This window comes from Malurus melanocephalus, unplaced genomic scaffold, assembly GCF_030028575.1.
Source record: "Malurus melanocephalus ecotype Western Australia unplaced genomic scaffold, MMel_1.1 scaffold_34, whole genome shotgun sequence".
In the NCBI taxonomy this organism is placed as follows: Eukaryota; Metazoa; Chordata; class Aves; order Passeriformes; family Maluridae; genus Malurus; species Malurus melanocephalus.
Window position 1 is genome coordinate 1,306,058 of NW_026623266.1, and position 22,319 is coordinate 1,328,376.

Sequence of the window (22,319 nt, forward strand, 5' to 3'; positions counted from 1 at the left end):
GGTTTGGATGGCATTAATGATTATGATTGAGCTCATGAGAGTGGTGAGCTGCTGTACAGGTGGTCTCTGTAAAGAGCTTCTGGAAAGTCACAGTAGTTGGGTTGCAGGCTGGCTGCTCGTTCTAAGGATGCTATGGCAGTGTAGTTATTGCTTGAGACAGTGCTGGTAGTGATAATGGGGGTCAGTCAAGAGTTTTACAATTTTATTTGTTTGGAAGAAGAAACAGATCTTTCCTTCTGCAAATATTTTCCTGTGGGTTTAAAATGTGCAGTCCATTCTCAGTCCCCTCAAATATGTTCCCCTCTCTCTCGTGTGTGTGTATTTTCTATGGTTTGAAAAATCCAGCAAATCCTTTATTGTAGTATGTGGGTTTTTTACCTTGTACAGCTTGGAGGGTTTCTTGTTCCTCCTCTCTGATTGGGAAGAATTTCATAAATATGTCACTGGAGCTCATCTGGGTCTGGAATTTAAAAAAAAAAAAAGGCCCTAAGCTTTTTAAAAATACTCCTGCTCAAAATTTTCAGTTTATATCCTGTTTTAAGCAGGGAATTTGATTATCCATTTAGTGAAAGGGACAGAAATAATTTAAAGAAAACCTTAGGGATTGCTCTATTGATCTTCCATTTCTGAGGAAAATCAGTAAAATAAATGCTCAAGTGGAAAAGGAATCAATACCAGTCCAGTTAATTCTGCACAGAAGAAGTATGATGGATTCTTTTTTACACTTAACAAGTGTATCCTGCACTTACGCATTTGGGTTGGAAATTTCAAAGGGGTCTAGGAGGAGCAAAGTACTTCCTGCCTCAGTGAGCTTATTTCCTTATTCCCCTTGCTTGTTTGCTTTTTTAAAAAATCTCAGTCTTAAAATAGCTTTAGAATTTTTGAAAGTTTCATAAAAAAATATTGTATTGAATTGGAAACTGCCAAAGTTATGTGTGAAATAGGATAGAATGTTGTTTTGTATACAGAAAGCTGGCATTGCCTTGCTTCGTGGTATGGTGAGTGTGGTGAAAAGGCATAGGACAGTGTATGGATGACAGTGCATCTGTCAGTAGTTGGTTTAACTTCATTCCCTTGATTTATAGGCTTGCTTACATGGCTTTTTACCGAATTTTTTTTCCTGTTTACTTGTGTTCCTTTTAATAGGAAAAAGTATCTAGCCTGCTGTGTTTAGTCACAGAACAAGCTTTTGTCAATTTCAGCTACTATTGTAAAATTCAGAACTTAAATTCTGAGAAGCAGTTTAATATGCAAACACCTGAAAACAGGTTATGTATGATGTTTCTACTCATAGAAGTTTCTACTCATTACTACTCAGTAATAAAACATCCTATATTATATAAACTATTCTGGTTTGGGCATTTGATTAAATGACTGGTAAAAGTGAGGAATCTTTATAAGTTCCCTTTCTTGTGACTTTTCATTTTGTGTAATGTATGCTACCARTTCCATTACAGAACTAGAATTCATTGCCAGTTGAATTCTGAGGTTGGTAGTTGTGACAGCATGCCCAGGGCATACTGCTGACATGCATACCCCTTCAGAAAGTGGTTTTGTTCCAGCTCTGACAATGAAAATGGTATCAGGGTTGCTGTGAAAGGGAAATATTCATAGTGCTATGGTGCATAGTGAAAGGGAAATATTCATAGTGCACTTGATAAGTAACAAGTCTGATAAAAAAACAAAAGGACTAGAAAAGGAAAAACCACAGGTTTGATTTGCAAGAATGTAAAAGGCCACAGCAAGGGATGCAGTAAGAAACTGGTGCTAGAGACCACTCTATCTGCTCAGATATACACAATATATATAAAAACATATATATTTCAGGTTGCCCCAAAAACATGGGCTGAGTGCTTTCCTGGGCAGGACTATTGCTGTCAAAAACCCAACTTGTTTTGTTTATTCAGAACAATTACAAGTTTGTCACAAGGGAAAAAGGCCTGTGATCATACAATGTTTTGTAAATCATTCATCTATATATTTTTTTCTTCCTTTCTAGCACAAATAAAAAAAATGGAAGAAAATAAGAAAAAGAAGAAACCACCAGAACAGCAAGATTTACCAGAAGCCTTACTAGAATATCAGTATGTTTAAGATATTTTAACTTTATACTCATGTAGAATATGTGAATGAAAGAAGCAGATGACAAAAACAACTTACCTAACTTAGAGCCTGAGCTGATACTTTTGGGGTTTTGAGGCTATTTCAGAAAGATTCACTTTTTAGACTGCAGCTGTAAGAAAGCATTTAAATGGGTTAGAAAATTTATGCCTTTAGGCTATAAGTTGGGAAAAATATTACTTTAACCAAAAAACCCTGATGCTTTTTCTGTTAGTAGCAAGGTTTTGATCATCRCACTGAAGTTGCAAGATCACATTTGACTGTATTTTTTAGGATTCCTTGGTGTTCGTGGAGGTTTCTTGTCACTAGCCAGAACCTCAAGACCTACAGTTTGCTGTCTTCCTTGGTGCAACTGAGAGCAGAGCACAAAGTGTTTTATTTTGAAAGTAAGAGATGGATAAATTAAAGGTCTCTTAAAATCAAGAAGGGAAAAATAAGAGCTAAGGGAGAATTATGTGAAGCAGTTACAAAACAGTCCAATTTATTTTATCTCCAGTGTCTTGAGTAGGTGATTAAAAGGAGTACTATGCCCCACAACTTTTATCAAAAAGAAATTAAAATGGAAAAACCTCAGGAACACCCAGTATCCAACAACTATTAGCATTTAAGGAGCAAGGAGTAGTGTCTTGGTGTGGAAATAAAAAGTGGAGTAAGCAAACTGAAAAGTTTGTATGGTATAGCCATGTATAGCTGTAGTGATATCTATAAGAGTTCACAGGGTTTRTGTGGGATTTTCTGTTTCATTTACAGAAAACAGGGTACATTTTCCATAGTGAAATAGCCCAGATTTAGCTGAATCATATCACAAACAAACACCATCTGGAAAGTCAATCGTCTAGCTCATCTATTTTGTGATGGATTGTGGACACTATTATTGGGCAGAGAAAAAAAAAAAAAAAAAACCAGTACCACTTTCTGATAAAATTATTGCTATGCATATTCAAATATACAAACAAATGACTCATTTGTCTGAGAGTCTTCCACTGAATAAGTGATGTACTGACATGGAATATATAGTTTCTACAGMAACAGTAGGGGGAAAAGTGAAGAAAAGTATCCTTCTTTCTGTTTGTATATTTTTCCCTCTCTCATCTCTTTCCCTCCTGTTCTTCCTTTCCTTCTGTTCACCTCTGTAATCTGTAACTTCTCTGTACCACTTGACTGAGCAAAGGAGGATAATCATACAAGTGAATATCTGTTACATTCCACTTCAAGATTTATCAAGTGTGTAGTATTTATTTGACATCCATTCCTGTTTTTTATTTCCATACACTGCAGAATGGTCACTGTTCCTAGGGAATTTGTTATTTTGCATTTTCATTAAAGTTCTCTGTTTCAGCATTTGTGAGCAACAACAATCTTATGAGTTACTTTTGCTGTGGCCATGACCACATACCCCCATATCTCTGCTCCAATCTCTAACCAATATCATTGTACTTAATAGAAAACCTGAAGAATACCTTGGAGCACACCAGAGGATGCAAATTTAGTAACCTGCAATTTGCATGATTCAGTGATTCAAACTTAGCAAATTAGCCAGGGGAAAAAATATCTTCTTTTAAAATAGCTTAATACAATAGGGAAGGGGGAAAAAAACGAAAACAACAACAAAAAAAAAAGCATCCAAAACCCCGAAACTAAAAACTGAAGGAACAAGAACTGTTAAAAGAATAAAAGACATTGTGATAATGTAATACTTTCCTCTATTGTGCCATATGATGAATGAATTCTGGGGAAAATCTCTGTACAGATGACAGGGAGTTTTGCAGATAGATGCCATTTGCAACCTTGCATTTCTCATTCTAGAAGAAAGAACACCAGAAAGAAATGTTTATTTTACAGCTGTGGCAAAGAGATTGATAAGTAGTCTATGAAAATGTGAAATCAGTGAGCTAGTTCTTTCACAAAAATATACAAACAGAACATACCRATTAGGCTGGAGTCCCTGTTCTCTTACTGCTTCTTAAAGGCTAACAAGCTCTTGGTGTACAAATGTAGTTTATGAAGCTTGACAAACCATTGTCAGAAGAATTGAATCCCATTTAATTCTCCAGTTTGGGATTCATCTGACCTATGTCTGAGTGAGTTGCTTAGGCTTTCTTTACAGCTTGTGATGAGTAATATTTTCTGTAGCACAAATAATGTTGTCCAGAACATGTCCTGTGTAACAGGTTAGCTAAACCACATGCAGAGAAAACAAACCAGCTCCAGCCTCTAAAGAGGCTACACAGGAACAGTACAACCAGGGAATCTGTTGCTATGTAGGAATATGAAATCTAAACTAACATGCCAGCCCAGATATATATGGGAAGAAATTTCTTTATGTGTAGTAAGTAGACAGTGGTATCTACCCAGATGAGTCAAGCAATATGATATGAAAATAAACATTAAAAATAAAATTAAAAATTGAAAATAAACTTAGTATTTACATCTAATCTATCTTAAATAGTATTCCTTTTTCTGATGTTTTCATTAGAATGCCTCTTTCTTTACTCTCTCTTAATAGTATTGCGGCAAAAGAAGTGGCAATTGTGCGGGTTTTGGTTCATCTGGAAGAATTGGAAGTGAAGGTCAAAGAAAATATTAAAAGAGTAAGTGACTATGCATCCTTCTCCCAACAAATTTTATTTGTGGTGTTCTTACTCACAGATTCAATTTTATTCTTTTCATTCTAATACTACATACATTAAAACTAGTTATTGCAGTGAATTTGTTACAGTCAATGAGACAAGACTTTTTGAGTCACTTTATGTGCTGAAAGTTAAAGTGTTATCTGAATTAAATGTGACATATAGCATAAATGTCCTAAATATAACATGCTAAAAAGAAGCTGCAGGAGTAGAACATTGCAGAATAGGACACAGCAATAAGGTAGAGTGCAGTGAAAGTGCTTTTCGTTGCACAAGAGATCCTCATAACCACCTGTGTATTTCATGGAATCACMGAATCATTAGGGATGAAAAAGACATCTAAGTTTGTCGAGTCCARCTGTTTAACCCAGCACCCCAATGTTTATCACTAAACCAGGTCCACAAGTGCCACATCCACATGTCTTTTGAATGCTTCCAGGTGTAGTGATTCCAGCACTTTCCTGAGCARCTTCTYTCAATGCCTGACCACCCTTTCAGTGAAGACTTTTTCCCTAATATCCAACATATAGTGGATATTATATTGTGCCTCCCCTGGCACAATTTGAGGCTACTTCCTCTTGTCCTGTCACTTGTTACCTGGGAGAAGAGACCGACCTCCACCTTGCTATGGCCTCCTTTCAGGCAGTTGTAGAGAGAGTGAGGATGCCACCTGGCCTCCTTTTCCCCAGACTAAACATTTCCAGCTCCCTCAGCTGCTCCATAGCAGACTTGTGCTCTAGTCCTTTTACCAACTTTATTGCCCTTCTTTGGCATCTTCCTCTGCAACAAATTCAGGACAGCAAGCCCCCTTTCAGTAGGTACATTTCCTGCAGTACATTCAGACATGCCTGTTAGCCAGTCCTGCAAATATTCTTCAGTAGTTCAATGCATGAAGAATAAAAGGTATAAACTTAATTTGGTCAGTAGTATTAGCAGATCTAACCAAGTAGTGAGATTTGCTGACCTTCTTTGAATGACTTCTGAAATAATGGAATTGCACAGGTTTCTGTGAGAATCTAATTACTGCTGCAAACTTAGTTACAATAAAAACTGAATAAAGAAGAAAGACCATCACGCTATTTACTAGCTGCAATTTTTAGCTCTGCTTGATGAAGACTCACTTTCTGRTGGATTAAGAATTGTTTTGGGTAATTTTTGGAGCAAGGTTGAGTAACTACTGATCGCCCCTGAGTGACACTTTAAAGAACCTGTAAAAGAGCTGTAGATAAACAGATAACTGTGAGCAGTGAACTTTGAAAGTATATAATCGAGAGTCACCTATTGAAATTAATTGAAATTGATAAAAAATCCTCGTTGTGGATCATGTTGCAGCTTGCACTTCACAGCAGTGAAACATTGAAAAAAAATGTCTCTCTGTCCCTGCTATGCTGATGCCTGTCCTGCTTTTGTAAGAATCTATCTGTTCAGCTTTCTGTGGTACTTCTTTCAGTCTTGAAGCCTGGATGGTGTTTCATTTGTGGCTTAACTGTCAGTGGATGTGGCATTTGCTCTTCTGCAGACMTCTGAAGGCTTTTATGATTATTGTTGGATCTTATGTCTCTTGTGGTTATATTGCTGGATCAGAAGGCAGTTCAACTGACTTGTTCAGGGACACAGAGCAATAACATAAGGGAGACCCCTGAGTGGGTCTCCCCACTTTATGACCCCTCAGTGGGTCTCCCCATTTTATTTGAGCATGTTACTGATGGCCAACACCCCTGAAGGACTCAACACTGACAGTTTATGGAATAACGCCTCTTTACTAACATAAAGTTGTGACAGGTTAAGGTTTGAGGATTGTCAATGACAGTATCCCACTGCAAAAGCATATTCAAAGCAACAGACAGACAAGCTGTAATCCCCAATGAAAGTATTCAGTGYCCACAGAGCATGGTTCTTTTCCAACAGGTGTCCATTCTGAGGACAAGACAGGTTCAGCCTGATCCCAGCAGTTACAAYGGAGTCTTTCCAAACTTATTCCCATTCTAGCTTACTTTTATACTATTCCTTTATGTTTAAGTGGAACTTGAGTGACTCTAGTCACCCAACTTCTCCTCTCTCCCCTGGTTGAGAGGCACTATGCAGTTTATCAGCTACCATTGAGCTCCCCACCCAGCAAGAATTTCTACACAGCCCATCTACAGCATCACCAGTCTGCGCCACCCTCTGTTCCATCCCCCTTAGCAAGGGTGATGGTTGCAGATTGTAGGGAATCATCATGGAAGAGATTTTGAGCATGCCAACTGCTTTCCATTCMGAGATAGCAGCTGCATTTTGCCCTGTAATTTCCATACTACTTTAACTTGTGTTGTGGTGTGAGTATAACTTCCCAGTTTCCTCTAATTTTACCTCCAGCGATCTTTCTACAGTTCTTTCCTCAATTCGCTATTAGTTCATGGTCTCTTAAGAACTCCTTCATATTTTAGATTGAGCAGRGTACGTTAAAGCATGGGTGAAGTGCTATTTGTTTAATTTAATCATGTTTTGACAGTGCTTTGAGCCCCATTCTTTATTTCTTGCTTAATGTTTCTGAATGGTTTAGAGTTAATCCTTGAAGTGAGGAATGCTTGAGATTCTCTGTACTGCCTAGTAACTGTTAGTTTGCTCCTGTATGGTCTCCTTTGGGAGCAAACATACACAATCAATAATTTTAAATAATCTGAGTGTCACTAGAGAGGGTCATGGCCAAGGGTTATGACCACAGTTGTGGAATCAGGAGGTATAACTGATTTTGACTCTGACAAGACTCTTTGCTGTGGCTATATGCAAGCAACCTGATGGTTTCAGGATATTTCTATATGAAGATAGTATATTCTCACGAAGAATGTTGACATGAAGCAAATAACTCCCTGTGCTGGTTTTGCTTGGCCTGATTTTTTTTTTGGGGGGGGGGRGGGGTGGAACTTCTGGAAGCCTCCACTGTGTCCAGCAGAGCCAATATCTGATGGCTCTGAAGAAACTTCTGGAAGCCTCCACTGTGTCCAGCAGAGCCAATATCTGATGGCTCTGAAGATGATGGACATGCCGCTGATCACTGATCAAGGCGGGGCCAATTGGAGAGGTTGGTTACACCTCTGTGATGACATATTTAAGAAGAAATCAAAACAAAGGGTGCACACAGTTGTTCCTACACAGAGAAGGAGGAGGAGGTGAGGACATGTGAGGGAACAACATGGAGACATCAAGGTCAATGGAGAAGGAGAGGGAGGAGTTGCTCCAGGCACTGGAGCCRGGATTCCTTCGCAAGCTGTGGTGAAGACCATGGTGGAGCAGCTGTGCCCCTGCAGCTCATGGGGTCCGTGGGGAATGCAGAGATCCACCTGCAGCCTGTGGAGGAGGTACCCCACACCCGAGTGGGTGGATGCCTGGAGGAGGCTGTGTTCCAGCGGGAGACCCATGGAGAGAGAGGCCTTGCTCCCAAGAKGGAGTAGCCTGGCCTTGGAGGACTGTACCCTGCGGATSAGTGACCCACGCCACAGCAGTTTTGGGATGACTGCCTGCCTGTGCAGGGACTCACATTGCAGCAGGTGCGTGTGGACTGCTGCTCATGAGATTGGACTACACCGGAGAGGTTCACAGAGAACTGTCTCCCGTGGGAGGGACCCCACAGCACAGCAGGGGAAGGACTCCTCTCCCTGAACAGCAGAAGAAGATCCTGGTGATGAACTGAGCAACCCCTGATGCCCTGTCATCCAGCGCTGGGAAGGAGGGAGGGGATGGGAGGAAGAATGGTATCTTTAAAGGTTTATTTTACTTCTCATTATCCTCCTCTGACTTTGTTAGTAATAAATTCACAGTGTAACTTAAGTTGAATATGTTTTGTTCTTGGAGCATTTTCTCCCAGTCCTTCACTCATGAACCCTTGTGTTATTTTTTTTTTCCTCTCCTCTGCCCAGCTGTGGTAGGGGAGAGCAAATGAGCAGATGTCATGGGTGCCTGGCATTTGGCCAGTGTCCAAACCACTGTTGACACTCCCACATTTAAATATTACTAMATTATTCCCAAGCAGCTTTCTTTCAAGGCAATGGACAGCTGTCATTTGTCTCTCATTTCCTTCCAGTGGTCTTAAAGTTACTGAGGAAACATCTGAACCTTGCAAACTCTCCATTCTGCTCTGTCCTTTCAGATTATAAAAAATAAGTGTTTAGCTGGGTGTTCTTGCCTTTCATCTGGCACTAGGCCAGATTTTACTTTAGTTACTTTTGTCACTTTGAAAACATTAATATGAGCTGTGTCTTCTGTTGTTCTTAGAATGTGGTTCTGAAGGAAGAACAGAAAGCACTTATCAGGCGCTTAGTAAGACAGCTAGATGAAAAGGAGGAAAAGCGAGATGAGAAGAAGGTTGTAACTAGGGATGATGTGGAAGAGTTACTGAAAGAGGTTTTTCAGTTTGTGAAGGACAAAGAACAAGTTCTTCAAGGTATGTTGTAAGTTGTAGAAGTGTGATTTGTAATTTACACACTTGGGATTGAATACTTGTTGTTGTTATTGTTTTGCAATTTAAGTAGATATTCAACTTATATGTTGTATAAAAAGCAAAAAACTTTTCCACCCCMAAAATTGGGCACTCTCAATTTAGTATGAGATTGTGGACGGCTTGTAAATCAATCTGTCCCTTCCAAATKATGTATAGTATTGCGCAAGGACAAAGGCTTCCTCTTTTTTGAAACTCATGAAAGCCCTAAGCACTGGCTCCACTGCAGATTAAAAGTAAAATTATTGATGACAGGAAAAAGGAGCAGTTTTGACTGTTGAAAATTCTGGCTGCCATCCCTGCACTTCTCTGTGGGAGATGTGTATCCTTAGTACAACATTTTGGTGACAACTATTGTCTCTCCTTGGAACAACAAGATCAAGCAGTTTTCAGCAATGAAACATAGACGCTTGACACTACGGGAGGCCATCAGGTATTGCAATGTATTGTAGTGTGGAAGAATCCCCTTCCCTTCTCCATTCCATGTGAAAGTGCCTTTCTTAGAGAATTTGATGTTGTAAGAATTACCAGTTCAAGAACTCAGTAATGGACTTGTCTTTTGACATTCTTATTTTAATAGATGTGCGCTCCCAAATTGAAGCAACTAAGCAAACAATTTTAGAAAAGGAGCGTGAGAGAGATTATTGGTTGGAGTACAAAAATGTTGGAAGTAAAATAAATGATGAGAAGATCAGCAGTCTGGAAAAAGACATCGAAGAAGTCAAATCTGAACTTGAAAAAACTGAAGGTCAGTTTACAGCTAGTGTAATGCAAGTCTGACAGGGTCTTCCATATTATTTGCAGGAATTAAACGATAAAATTAATTTTGGGTCAAGATCTAGTAACTTGTATCAACTTTTCTAGCAATTTGCATTAACTTTTCCGAGTGCACCTAAGATGGGCTGCAAAATCCTGAAAAATATAAGGACTCCCTTTCTTTCTTTCTCTCTCTCTCGCTCTCTCTTTCTCTCTCTCTCTCTCTAAAGTTCCTTTATTAAAGAAAATGATAAAGTTTACAGAAATTATAGACACTTAAAGAAACAAATAAATTTGTCCTTTGATGGTTTTCTTGTGAAAYACAGGCAACCCATTTTCAAAAAACGTTACTGTGAAGGACAGCAGYTTTTTGTAAAAATAAGTCCACATATATTTAGGTCACCTACACAGAGGACTCCCTTAGCAGTGATACTTGAAAATGTTGACTCTGCTGCTGTTATTTCTCATCATCTGCAAGCACTTCACATATTGCAAGCTCCTTTGACAGGAGAGTAGCATGAGCTCATTCTTGGAACAGTCTTTTCTGTGGAGAACACTGGTTTACATGCAGGACTAGAGGGAGCCCTTTAGCCAGAGGTCTGGACCTTTCCTCCTAGATACACAGTGTGAGGCTCTGCAAAATTGCCAGTACAGACAGACACATACTGGGAACTGTTTCAGTACTGTCAACAGTGGAATTCATTTGAGAGCTTATATATTGTGATGCTGAGTGCTTTACAAAGATTTCTTTATTACCGCATTATTTTAAAATCATTAACATATTTTGCTGTTACATAACCCATGCTTCCAACGGGAGAAGGATGTCCTGGTTTTCTTTCTTTATGTCCCTCTCAGTATGCATGACCACAGCCAAGCAGCTGGTAGTAACAGGCAGTGACACTGCTCTAAGGGTCTCTGTATATTCTGTGCYAGCCAATACCAGGCATCAACTACTGTGGATAAGAGCCAGCCAGCTATATTTTTGTCTCTCAAAACATATTTTACCATGATTAAGATCTGCCTTGTGATTTCTACATTTCCAGATAGCTTGACAGATACCTGTCTCTGTATTCAGGAGAAGTTTGTTTTTTTCATTATGCATTTTCTGTGTTTTAAATTGATTTAAAACTTTGCTATATAGCTGCTGAAATATGAAATGTAAAAGAGAATGGGCTGTTATRTAGAATGCCAATAAGAACATGCAGTCTGGCCTCCTGCATGTCACAGGGTACAGAGTCAAAAATTCGTGGTCCAACAGAAGTGTATTGAAAGACATGTTACATTGGTACATATTTAAGTGGCCTATGTAGCATACTGCAAAAAGATGCTGCCATTATTGGATGTTTAGCATACTATTTTGCTTAGCTCCCTAAAACTGAACCTAGAAAGTGTCTGGAGAGTGCAGCCTTCCATCAGAAATCTAACAAGCTTTCAGAGCAAGGCAGCAACAAATTGGGCTTGTTACACCTTGAATGTGTAACAGGCTTAGAGAATAAGCATAGGTGAACATGTTTCTGTCTCTGTGTGTATCACTGAAGATCTTGACACTGGCACAGTTCGTGTTGTCTGGCAGTGACATTTAAACAAAACAGCTGGACATGAGAGGAAGCAAAAGAGAGCCACACGTTTAGGTGAGGTGTGGGGAAAACTGTTGCAGTGAGAGGATTAGGGAAAATAGCCTCTTTAGGAACTGTTCAGACATGCAATTTCTCCTTTTCTTTCATTCTCCCAGTACAACTCAGGTTATTTAGCTGTCTGAAATAATGAAACAGAATTAATTATAGTATAGAAGTATTTCCATTTCATTCTACCATGTCTATATGGTGGAGTTTAGCTTCCACAGTGTTAAATTAAGAACTAATGCAAAACTAATGTACRTTTCGTATTTGACTGCCTTTGACTCCATCCACTGTGCACCCATGAGCAGATATTTATTTAAAACCAGATCAGAAACAGGCTGTTTGCAGCACAAGTGCAGAGGAAGACTGTATTTCAAGCCTTTGGAACAAGTATGCAGTGCCGTCCTTCAAAGAAAATTACTACAATCTCATTCATTTCTTCAAAAGGAGGAAATGTCAAGCAGAAGTGGACTATTTAGAAGAACAAAAAAAGAACTAATGGAAATAATTAAATAGCAAGTGACTAGAACATGAAGCCAAACATTCAGTTCAATGTAAGACACGCTTTCTAAATAATGACCACAAATAATGAGAGAAGCAGATCGTTGTGGCTATTGCCACATTCTCCATTTTGTCCTGTTGTTAAATTAAAATCTTAGAGCCTTAGATAAGTCAGAAAATTTCTTAGGCTCTTTATAATAACTATCTGAAAAAATGTCACATGGATAGGGTGAYCCAATATGCCTCTATATCTAAAAAATAACTTTTCTAAGCAAATCTCTCACATGGCTCCAGGATCTCTGCTATTGATAGAGACCAAATTTAATGTTAAGATGCCAATATTTTAGTWGTGAATAGCTCAGCTCTTGTAGTTGTCAACAGAAATGTATGAGCCACTTCCAATTTCAAGTTTTGTAGTTAACAATTGCATTCTTTGGGTTTAGGAGGACAGTTTCTGTGAAGAAGGATATTTGAATCCTTTTCTGTGGAGCATGTATGCAGGCGACACTGCTGATAAATTCCAGTTTAGTAACAATATGCCAGTTATCTATCTGTTATTGGGGAAAATTGATGTCAAATAATGATTCCTCATTCCCATGTTTCTTTGTTTTGAAGAATATTATAGAGAAGCTATGAAGCTGGTGAGAGAAGAAAATGCGAGAATGTTTGACMGGCACATGAAGTTACTCAGTGAGGAGGCCCTTAAGGTATTCTTTCTGCTTTTTTAAAAACTGCTAACTGCATTATAGTTGGGATACATGTACTCTGCCTTATTAATTATTCTAACTCACATTAAGACTTTGAACTTCTCTAATAAATTGAGAGTAAAATAAGCTGTGAGGCTTGGTACACATGGARTTGGTTATTGCTATACATTCATGTACCGTTTTTTCTTTCCATCAGCATAAGAATGGGTAGATGTGAGGTCATTTTACAAATGAGACATAGGAAACTGGGGCACCATGCACTGACAAGACTTGTTTGAGAACATGTTGCTTTTGTCATTGCCTTGATTTTGACATTTGTGCCAACTTCAAAAAACAGTAACATATAAAGAGATTGCATAAAATTATACTGATATCAATTCAAAAAATGAAGTTTCACTGTACTTGTAAAGTACAAAATTTTTAAATTGGCATGATAGTGCAGTCTCAGAAAAACTTAGGTTTATTGATACWTTTTTTTTGTCATCTCTACCAGCTCTGAATTGAAAATATGATTTACAAATAACTCTAGTGACAACTTCTTACTTTTACAAAATGCAGTATTTCAGTACAAATCACTAAGCTTTTTAGGTGTTTAGATTCCCTAAATTCAGTGCTGGAACTTCCAGTCATGTGAGAACATAATCCAAAGGACTGTGTTTATGGTGATCTACAGGGGTATCTTCCCTCCCATTTCCTTTCCACTTTACTGACATTAATAATTAAATTTTGGCCTTGGCTCATTAGCACAGACCTCTACGTGCTTAGGTCACTTGTAGATCAGTAATGCCTCATTTGGGGTTTTACTTGGGGTTCTTAATAGCTGAAGGTTTGATTTTCTGAAAGCTGTAAGATTTGAACAGTACTGGGAACACAGAATAATTTGTTAGGCAAAAAAGAGAAATGTCCTATTTTAMTATGGGAAATCAAAAAGTATTGGTAAATTGCTTGACATATAATCTGCTCTAGGCAGGATGATGGAGGAGAAACATCTGGCCTTGTGAACTAAATCCCCTTGTAATCCCTCAGGGGATGCTACAGTCTGTTGTGTGGATGTTTCTTAATTATTTCCTGCTAAAGATCAGAAGATTCTTCTTTATAGCATGTAGGACTGTCAAAGYTCTTCTCTCACATGAGACGGTCCTAAATTGTGTTTTCTCAGAATGCTGTGGGRTACTTAGACAAACACTGTCGCAGAGAGATTGAAGAGAATGTGTGGCTAAAAGAAGAGGTAAGAGAACCACTCACCTCCAGTTTATCACGGGAGTTCATGTTTGAAATACTGTGGCCTRTGGTCAGAGCTGTTTCTAGTCATGGGCCTCAGGAGACTTCTGTTGGCAGAGGAGAGCAATTTTCCAGTAATTAATCTGTAATCCTGAGCAGCAAACAGTGCAATGTGGTGAATAAAGAGGTGGACATCTGCTTTCACAAATGGAGGACCCCGTTTCCTGCCCAAGGAGTTACATGAAGGACTACMATGTTCCATACAATTAAGTATTTATATCTGTGGAGACTGGGATACTATACAGTATAAAAGATCAACCAGGTAAGTAGCTGAAGAAAGGTGGTTTGAATTGCATTAAAGTTCCAGTGCTGCTGTATTGAAAGAAAATGGATAAGGATGWTGGAAACATGTTCTGAGAAATGGTTTGAGAAAGTAAATGGAAGGTAATAAAGAAACAGTGGGGACTATACGCTGAAGAGAGGATAATCAAAATCATATATARTTATAATTAATTGCTTGATAGCTTTTATACTTTCTTTAATGGCAATTTAGAGCTATGTATCAGGTACCTGTAAGTTTCATGTCAAGTAAAACTTCTGTGAGCCAGATTTAGGAAACTAATTTTTTCCATGGTGAAAGTTTGATTTTATTTATTCCAGTTAATATAGGTTCTTTGTTTCGATCAAATCTAAGCATGAGATATTGGTGGGTGAATGCCCTTCTATTTTTTTACAGCCTCACAGTTGAGAATTGAGCAAAACTTTATGGGAAATTAATAAATGCACTTCTTACTTTTCCATGCCACATCAACAACCTGGTAGAGGTTTCTCCATTTTACTTACTAGTTTAAGATATTTGCCAGTATGCAGGGACACAGCTTTCCTTCTTCCCCTTAATGAGCTCTGAGCATGCATCTTTAACTTTCCAGGGCGGGTGTCCAAACCACAGCTTCTGAAGCAATAAGGGTAGGGAAAAGAAATGTGAAAGAATTAATGTTTCATTCTGTATAAACAAGCAGGAGCTCAAATCTATACATCCTGTCACTGAATGAGTATGAATTCACTTTCCACCTCTTGTCTCACTGAACACTTAAAATTTTACACACATTAGCAGTGCCAACAAGAGAGCACTTTGGAGTACTCTTATGCCCTGACAGGCCTTCACCTCAGAGCTGAGGGATTTGGATTTCTTTCCTCTCAACTAGAAGTTTCCTATGTTATGAATTACTTTCCTGTGTTGCTACTTTCCTATGTTATGAATTAGTGCTTTGAATTTTGGGGGAAAACAAAACTATTATCACTAACTTCTCCAGTCCTCTGAATTCATCCATTCATTTTCTCTGCTTTTCTTACATGGATGAAATATTTTCTCTCAGACTAATGTTTATATGTAGCTGACAGACTCTTTCAGTATTTCCTTTGGGGGAGATAAACCAAAAATTTTAGTTTTGTCTCAGTTCAAAAAWTTTTTTTGAGGGTTTTTTTCAGTTTGGCCACTGAACTGAAAAATGACTTACCAAAATAGCCTTAGATTAGTTACTTCCAAATTTAAACAGACTTGGAGACTTCAGCCACATTTTTCCATGGTTACTGTGTCACACCAAGATGGTGCAAAGCTGCATCACCTCACGGTGCCAAGCCACATCTTGTAACTGGTTCAGGTCCAGTCATTTTCACCTTTTTAATCCCTGAGAAAAGTTGGAACTAGTTTTAATTGCAAATTTGGATTATTATAGCTRGGTTAATTTTGCTTTGATGAGAATGGACCCTTTCAGATCACTCGGTACTGCTCTTAAACACATGCATATGGCTGAGTTTTCTGGGAAGGTATCTTTCCCATAGTACATTTCAATCCTCTGCAAGTGGGTAAGAACTTGCTTGTACTTCAGCAAAAGTGGGAGAAATTGTGGGCACTGAATAAACGGTATCCTTTGGTCAGCATCACTCCATGGAGACATGGGGCAATTTCCAGTCTGAAAGCAAGTAGTGCCTGGGCTTAGCCAATGTCATAGAATCACAGAACATCCTGACTGGAAGGGACCCACAAGGATCCTAGAATCCAGCTCRTGGCCTTGCAAAGCCCCAACAATCCCACCATGTGCCCTGAGGGTGTTGTCCAAATGCTCCTTATCAGCCTTGGGACTGTGACCATTTCCCTGGGGAGCCTGTTCCAGTGCCCAACAACCCCCTGGGGGAAGAGATGTCGTGGTAACTTGGACTGAAAACTTCACCAATTCTGGGTAAGAAGGTTTTGTGTATTAGAAGGAATTAAAAAATCAACACTTGCTGAGCAAGACCTTGAATTTTATGGGTCAAAGAACCTTTTTTCTCCCTCAAAATTCTGATGTGAAAGTGAAAAAGAAAAATCCAGAGCTCCTGTCTAGCAGACCTGTTTGACTACATGAGAAGGTTTTGCTGTCAGGTTTTGCATAGCCCAAATGTGTGGCTGTGATTGACACACATGGACTGTGACAATAAAAGGACTCTAATAAAGGTGTGAAAGAATCAGAGACCTTCCCCTTCGTCTGAAAATGTGTCACTGTGTTTCCCCACCGAGCATGCAATCTTGCTGATACAGCTGCATTCTTTCTAGGTATGTACTGGTAAAGCAGTTGCTATGAAAGCTTTCCAAAAATTCTAAGACTTTATTCCTTTTTTAAAATTGTCAAAAGGTTGAGATCTACCGAAAGGAAGAGAGTGATTTGAAAGCTTGTGTCCAGCTTCTGGAAGAAGAAAACACCAATTTAGTGGCAAAASTGACTGATATCAAACTTCAGCAGCTGAAAGTACAGGGGTAAAATAATGCTTTTATGGACTCAAAAGTGATTTTTTTTTTTTTAAAGATAATACTCTTGTCTGCCTCTGGAGCTATTTGGGCTTTYCCACATCAAAGCCAAGGTAGTTTCCCAGTTGACGGAAGGCAGGATTTGACTGAGTAGTAGTATGTCTGAAGGATGACAGTAACATTGTGACTTCCCAAATACAAAATTTGAGGGAAGGAACTGCGTTCTTAATTACTCTATCAAGACTTAGTGCCACTCACTTTATATCAATGGGGCTGGGTAATATTTTCTTTGTSTTGCAATTAGATGGTCTCAGCCCCAGCTTTTCAGATTAAGTGCTGAATAATAGGTTTTTCCGTTACTGTTGGCAAAATGTCTTTGGATGTGAAGATTAATATGCATATACAGGAGCCTTTGCAATCTTGAGCGAAACAAATGACCTGGCACTGAGTAAGGAAGAGACCTTAGGAAATGTCTGTCTGTAGGGGTGTCTGAGGTATGAGCTTCTTTTGTATTGAAATGATGCTTTTCCCTAGAGAAAGATTAACTACAAAAGTCAACACTAATGGTATCAAAAGGACAATGCATCAATACGAAAGATCCATCTTCATTTTCCAGTCCCAGCGTAATGATTTTAGCCATATTGCATAAAAAGTTCCAAGTCTTCAGAAGTGGCCAGTATTCTCTACTTTCTAAACTTTGGATTTCTTCTGAGTGAGAGCTGCCAGCTGTGGTCTGAATCTTGGACTGACTGGAGACTATAACATTTGTTTTCTTTTAGTCTCATGTACATAGTTGAACTTAGGCACTAAAACTAAAAAGAGCAGCTTATTAGCCACTAAGCTACCTGGCTGCCTCCATTGCATTTTTAAACCATTGCGCTATTCTGCCTTTGTGGTTAAGCAGCAATGGCTTTCAGAAAGGATGGCCTCCCCCTCACCCCAAAACATTGCACMGGACAGTTTAGAGAGAAAATTCAGATCCCTAATAGGGGTTTCATTTTATCTTTTTTACTTAGGCATTTGTTTCTTAGAAAGGAAGCCGGATTGCAAGAACTTCCTAAGGATAAAATGAAAACAAGAAAATACRCAGGTAATACACATTCCAGCAGCTTTTAAGAACTGATAAGTTACTGAACATTTACAAACTTTTTAGTTCTGAAGTTTTTAATCAAAAGACCTGTTTGACATGGTGAACACCTTATTTCCCAATTGATGGCAGCCACAACAGTGATAGATTGTAATTTGCATGAGGACACAAAATCACCACCTACATGTAATACAGTTTTAAAATTGAAATTGGAGTTAGACTGTGGAATATAATTACTTATCTACAGCTAGCCAGAAATGCAGTCTACAGGACTGGCCTTCTTTTATGAAGGTATGATTCATATCCTAATCAGTTCTTTACTGATCCATATCATAACTTCATTGTATCTTGCCCCTGAGAGGACAGTCTTAAACTTGTGTTGGCTTTCACTTTTAAGTGTACATGCACTTTGCAGTCATTCAGCTGATACACCAGAGTTAAATTATAAATAAATCCCCAGCAAGAGCAGATGAAGTTACATGGAGCTCAGACTGAACTGAAAATCTTGGTAAGCAGTACTGAATTTTGAGCTGAATCTCCATCTATTCTGGTAGGTGTGCCCAGGAAAAGGATATACTGTTAGGCTAGAAGGAACATGTGAGTGTGCTTATCTGCTTAGGACAGTCTTTTTGGATTCCTTAGTATCACAAGTTTTATTTTACATCTTTGTGTRAGTAGAAGAGAGAGGATGAAAAAAAGTACAAAATCAAAGAGATACGTTAGAGTAATGGAAGTCATACAGTTAGGAACACATGAAGAAGTTGAAGTTCTGATCAGTCCCAGCCATAGGTGGGTCTTTTGAAACAATCAGGCACCAGCAAACATGCTGACTAAGACTTCTGTGTTAAGTATACGTTTACTTTGAAAACCTTTGCTAGAATTTTGCAAGTTACCTGGAGGACAAGGCTTTGTTCCAATAAGCTGGGTCACTACCCCAGGCAAACCTGTAACTTGGCAGTCCATGTCCAGAATCCTCTGTCATCCTGAGAATTAGTCAGCTGCAGACATGATCTCTTTAGGGGAGTTATAAGTAGACTAAACTATATTTCAGAAACTTGTATTTATGTACCTATAGATACACATACATGGATATAGAAAAAGTTTATACTTGTTTTTGCTGCCTTTCTTACTTTTTTAACTATTCAGGTCTCTACAGCATTTAAATTGAACTGATACTTAAAACCAAAACTGATACTGAAAAAAAGCTCTTTTTTTTCTCTGTCACCTCCCACAGACCCATTAGTTCTAACTTCCAGTCAGTTTCAGTCCCTGGGTCTTGACCAGAAATTGTGAACAAAAAACACAAAAAATTGTGAATTAAAAAAACCCCAAGGAAAATGAACATTGGGCTTGGATTGCCAGTTAAAAATCCTACCAAGCTGTTCTTTGCATTGCATGGGCTAAGTCACAATAAGATTGCAGGTAATGCTCATACCAGGTACTGATGCTGACTTCCATAAGGCTGAACAATTACATACACATCATTTTTCTTCCCTTTAAAAAGCAAAGACAGCTGGAAAGAGCCTCAGAAGTACCTTTCCAAAGATTCAATCTAAAAGAGATAAYGAGAAGCGTCGAGACAGTGATGAAGAGCTATGGGAAAAATTCTTCTCTCCTGCCCTGGACAGCTTGTTGGATGAAGATGGAGAAGATTTGCAGGTATGAGTCAAAGTTATCAGGTCTTTCMCTGACACAAACATATTTCAATGAGGAGCATGAGCTACTGTTGGGACCATTCTATTTTGTGGTGTTATGGCATCCAATGTCCTTTACTTAGTGTGCAGTTCAGATGCTTGATCATAGTCCTCTCGTGCTGTTTGGGATAGTTAGGTCACTCCATGTCAATCAGGTGCTGGACCAAAACAGCACAGGTTCTGTGTCCTACAGGCCAGCCTCATGGGGAAGTTTCAGATGCCTGCAGGCATCTCTGATAACATGAGATACGTTTTGGCAATTGAATGGTGTCCTAGGAATCATCCCATGGAATGTCAGGATGAAATTCCCCCTAGAAAGAATTTTGAATGTCGTCTAATGAGAGATTTGTTTGCTTGGATAACTGGTCCTTTAGAATTTGTGTTGCACGGTAGCATTAAAGGATCAACATTCCTTCAACAGAAAGCCAGGATGAAGGTGTTCCTGGGTGCAGACTGCAGAGTCTGAGAGAACAGTGCACACTGGCGTTTCCTGTAGCTGATTGACTCTAACCCAGCAGAAAAGCTTCCTTTCTTTCTCCTCCTGATTTAGTGTTCTGTTGGGTTAGTCAACTGAGTTGGCTTAGAGGTTTGGAGAAGATCAGAGCCAGTGCAGATGTGGAAGAAGCAYATGGCTGGGCTTGGACCTCTCTCCTTTTGGCCGGAGAGAGGTATTGGATTAGTTTAATTCTTCTTGAATTTGAGATTCGAATTTGGTTTACAGAGAAGGTTATATTGGTGAAAAGACACAGGAGAAGGCAGCAGGGCTGTAGCCTCCTGTAATGAGCTGGCTCGCAGAAGAAGCCCATTATTACTGACATTATCAAACACAACCCCAGGGCAGCATTTCTACAGTTGCTTTAAAAAGAAAAGTTGTTGGTCTGTTTGTTGGTTGTGTTGTTTTTTGTTGTTGTTTTTGGGTTGTTTTTTTTTAAAGAATGGTTGCTTTCCAGTGAAATTGCAAAGGCATAATATTCTTTCTTCTTAAGGCATACTCAAAACTGGGACCTCTGAAGAGAAAGCTGTATGTGGTTGGAAAAGCTGTGCCTATTTATAAGGAACCAGAAGAAATGCCAAGCACAAGCGACAGAGAAGATGACACTGTTGGTAAACCAGATGGGCATATCACAGCTAGGATGATCAAGGCCTTATTTAAGGAAAATATTGATGAAAACTAGACAAGCTGTCCTGTTGACACAGAAATGCAACATTCTCAATTCATTAAATATTTGCTCTCTTCTGCGCGGCATGGGGCTTTGAGGAAACTATTTTAGAGTGCCTGAATCATGACTATAAGTTTCATGAGAGGTATATCTGTGTGCAGAGGCTAATTGAAAGGTTCCTTTCCTTACGCTGAGAGAGGTCTTGTGCACTCTTTGGGGTCCATGTAGCAGCACATATATCTACTGAAAGAGCCAATCTAATATTTAGATTGTGTGGTCTCCACTTGCAGACTGTCAGATGTGGAATTCCCTCTTGATCAGACACTGAATGGATACGTGAAGGCTGCCATAAAACAGAACTGTTACAAAATACTTAATATTCTGGTAAAGCAGAATTAACTTCCGTAAACATAATTCAACTATTGCTACAAATTGTGTGTTTGAATGCATTTTATCTGTCTCCATAAGACCCCTACTTAAATGCATTGAAATAGACATAAATTAATTAGAAAAATGAAAGCAAGCATAAAAATCTCTAAGGTCTTAAATATTTTGTTTGCTTAGATTGGCCAAATGTATTGTGTAAACTCATATCTTTGGTTTGCGGCTGATCTCTATGAACATGCATCTTAGCACATTGAGGCAGTGGGGGGGGGGAATTTCCCTCTGGACACCCTCTCAGCAGCACACAACAGTTCCTTCCCACATGTAGGCTCTGGCCCATGCATTTCCTCATTAGAAACTTGTGAAAACATTGAATTATCTGATTTAAACCCTTGACAGGTTAATCAGTTGTTTGGAATAAAGCTTTTTAAAAAACTTGCATTTTAAACAACCTGTATCTCCGTGTAGTATCTCAGAGTATCTGTACTTCAGTGCACTTTTGGTTTTCCAAGCATGCTCAGCTGTTCCTGCCCAGCATGTGTCTCTGTGGGCTGCAGGTGAGTTCCACCGTTCTCTGGGCTTCACTGACCAAGCTCCTCCAAAGCCGGGATCACAAGAAGAAGGTGAAGGTGTTAGACTCCACCCCAGACTGCCTCTCACTTGCTTTGCCATGTGGTGAACAGTAAAGTGAGTTTAGACGTGCTTCTRTTGTAAGCCAGTGGTTACTGCGAAGGCTGAGGTGACTCCTATCCCTCGAGTGTCCAGGGAATGGGATCAGTAGCTGGGCAACTCCTGYTGTGTCTGCAGCTCAACAGAAGCCTCCCCTCGGCTCCCCTGCCTTGCTTTGAGTGCAGTGCAAGCCCCGTGAAATGACTGACTTGAAAGAGAGATTAGTTCTGCTCAGTGATCAGTTTAGCTTCTTCTTTAGATGCAGAATTAGAATGTGGCTTATGCTGAATGGCTTTTCTGTTAAAGAAAGACCTCTCCTTCTTCCCACCACTYCTCAAGGGGATTTACATTTTCTAGTGGTGTAAATGTAGGGCCCATCTCTACGTTTCTCTTGGCTTATGCCCRTAATGCATAACACCGCGTGCAGGATATATGGCAGGACATCATCAACCTGCACCTTTGAAAAAAGAACCCTTGCCTCCTCCAGTCAGTTTAGCCTTTTCCCATAACT

The 22,319-nt window shown here is 39.2% G+C and overlaps 1 protein-coding gene across 1 annotated transcript; it reads left to right on the forward strand.

Annotated features, from left to right (window-relative positions):
• The first annotated feature begins 906 nt into the window (after positions 1-906).
• CCDC83 (coiled-coil domain containing 83) lies at positions 907-21,572 on the forward strand. Its single transcript, XM_057364060.1, has 10 exons — positions 907-2,084; positions 4,628-4,712; positions 9,003-9,171; positions 9,806-9,973; positions 12,717-12,808; positions 13,968-14,036; positions 16,702-16,823; positions 17,831-17,904; positions 19,406-19,560; positions 20,582-21,572. Exons 1-10 carry the CDS (start codon positions 1,954-1,956, stop codon positions 20,768-20,770), a joined length of 1,254 nt encoding a protein of 417 aa, XP_057220043.1. The 5' UTR covers positions 907-1,953; the 3' UTR covers positions 20,771-21,572.
• The last annotated feature ends 747 nt before the right edge of the window (positions 21,573-22,319 follow it).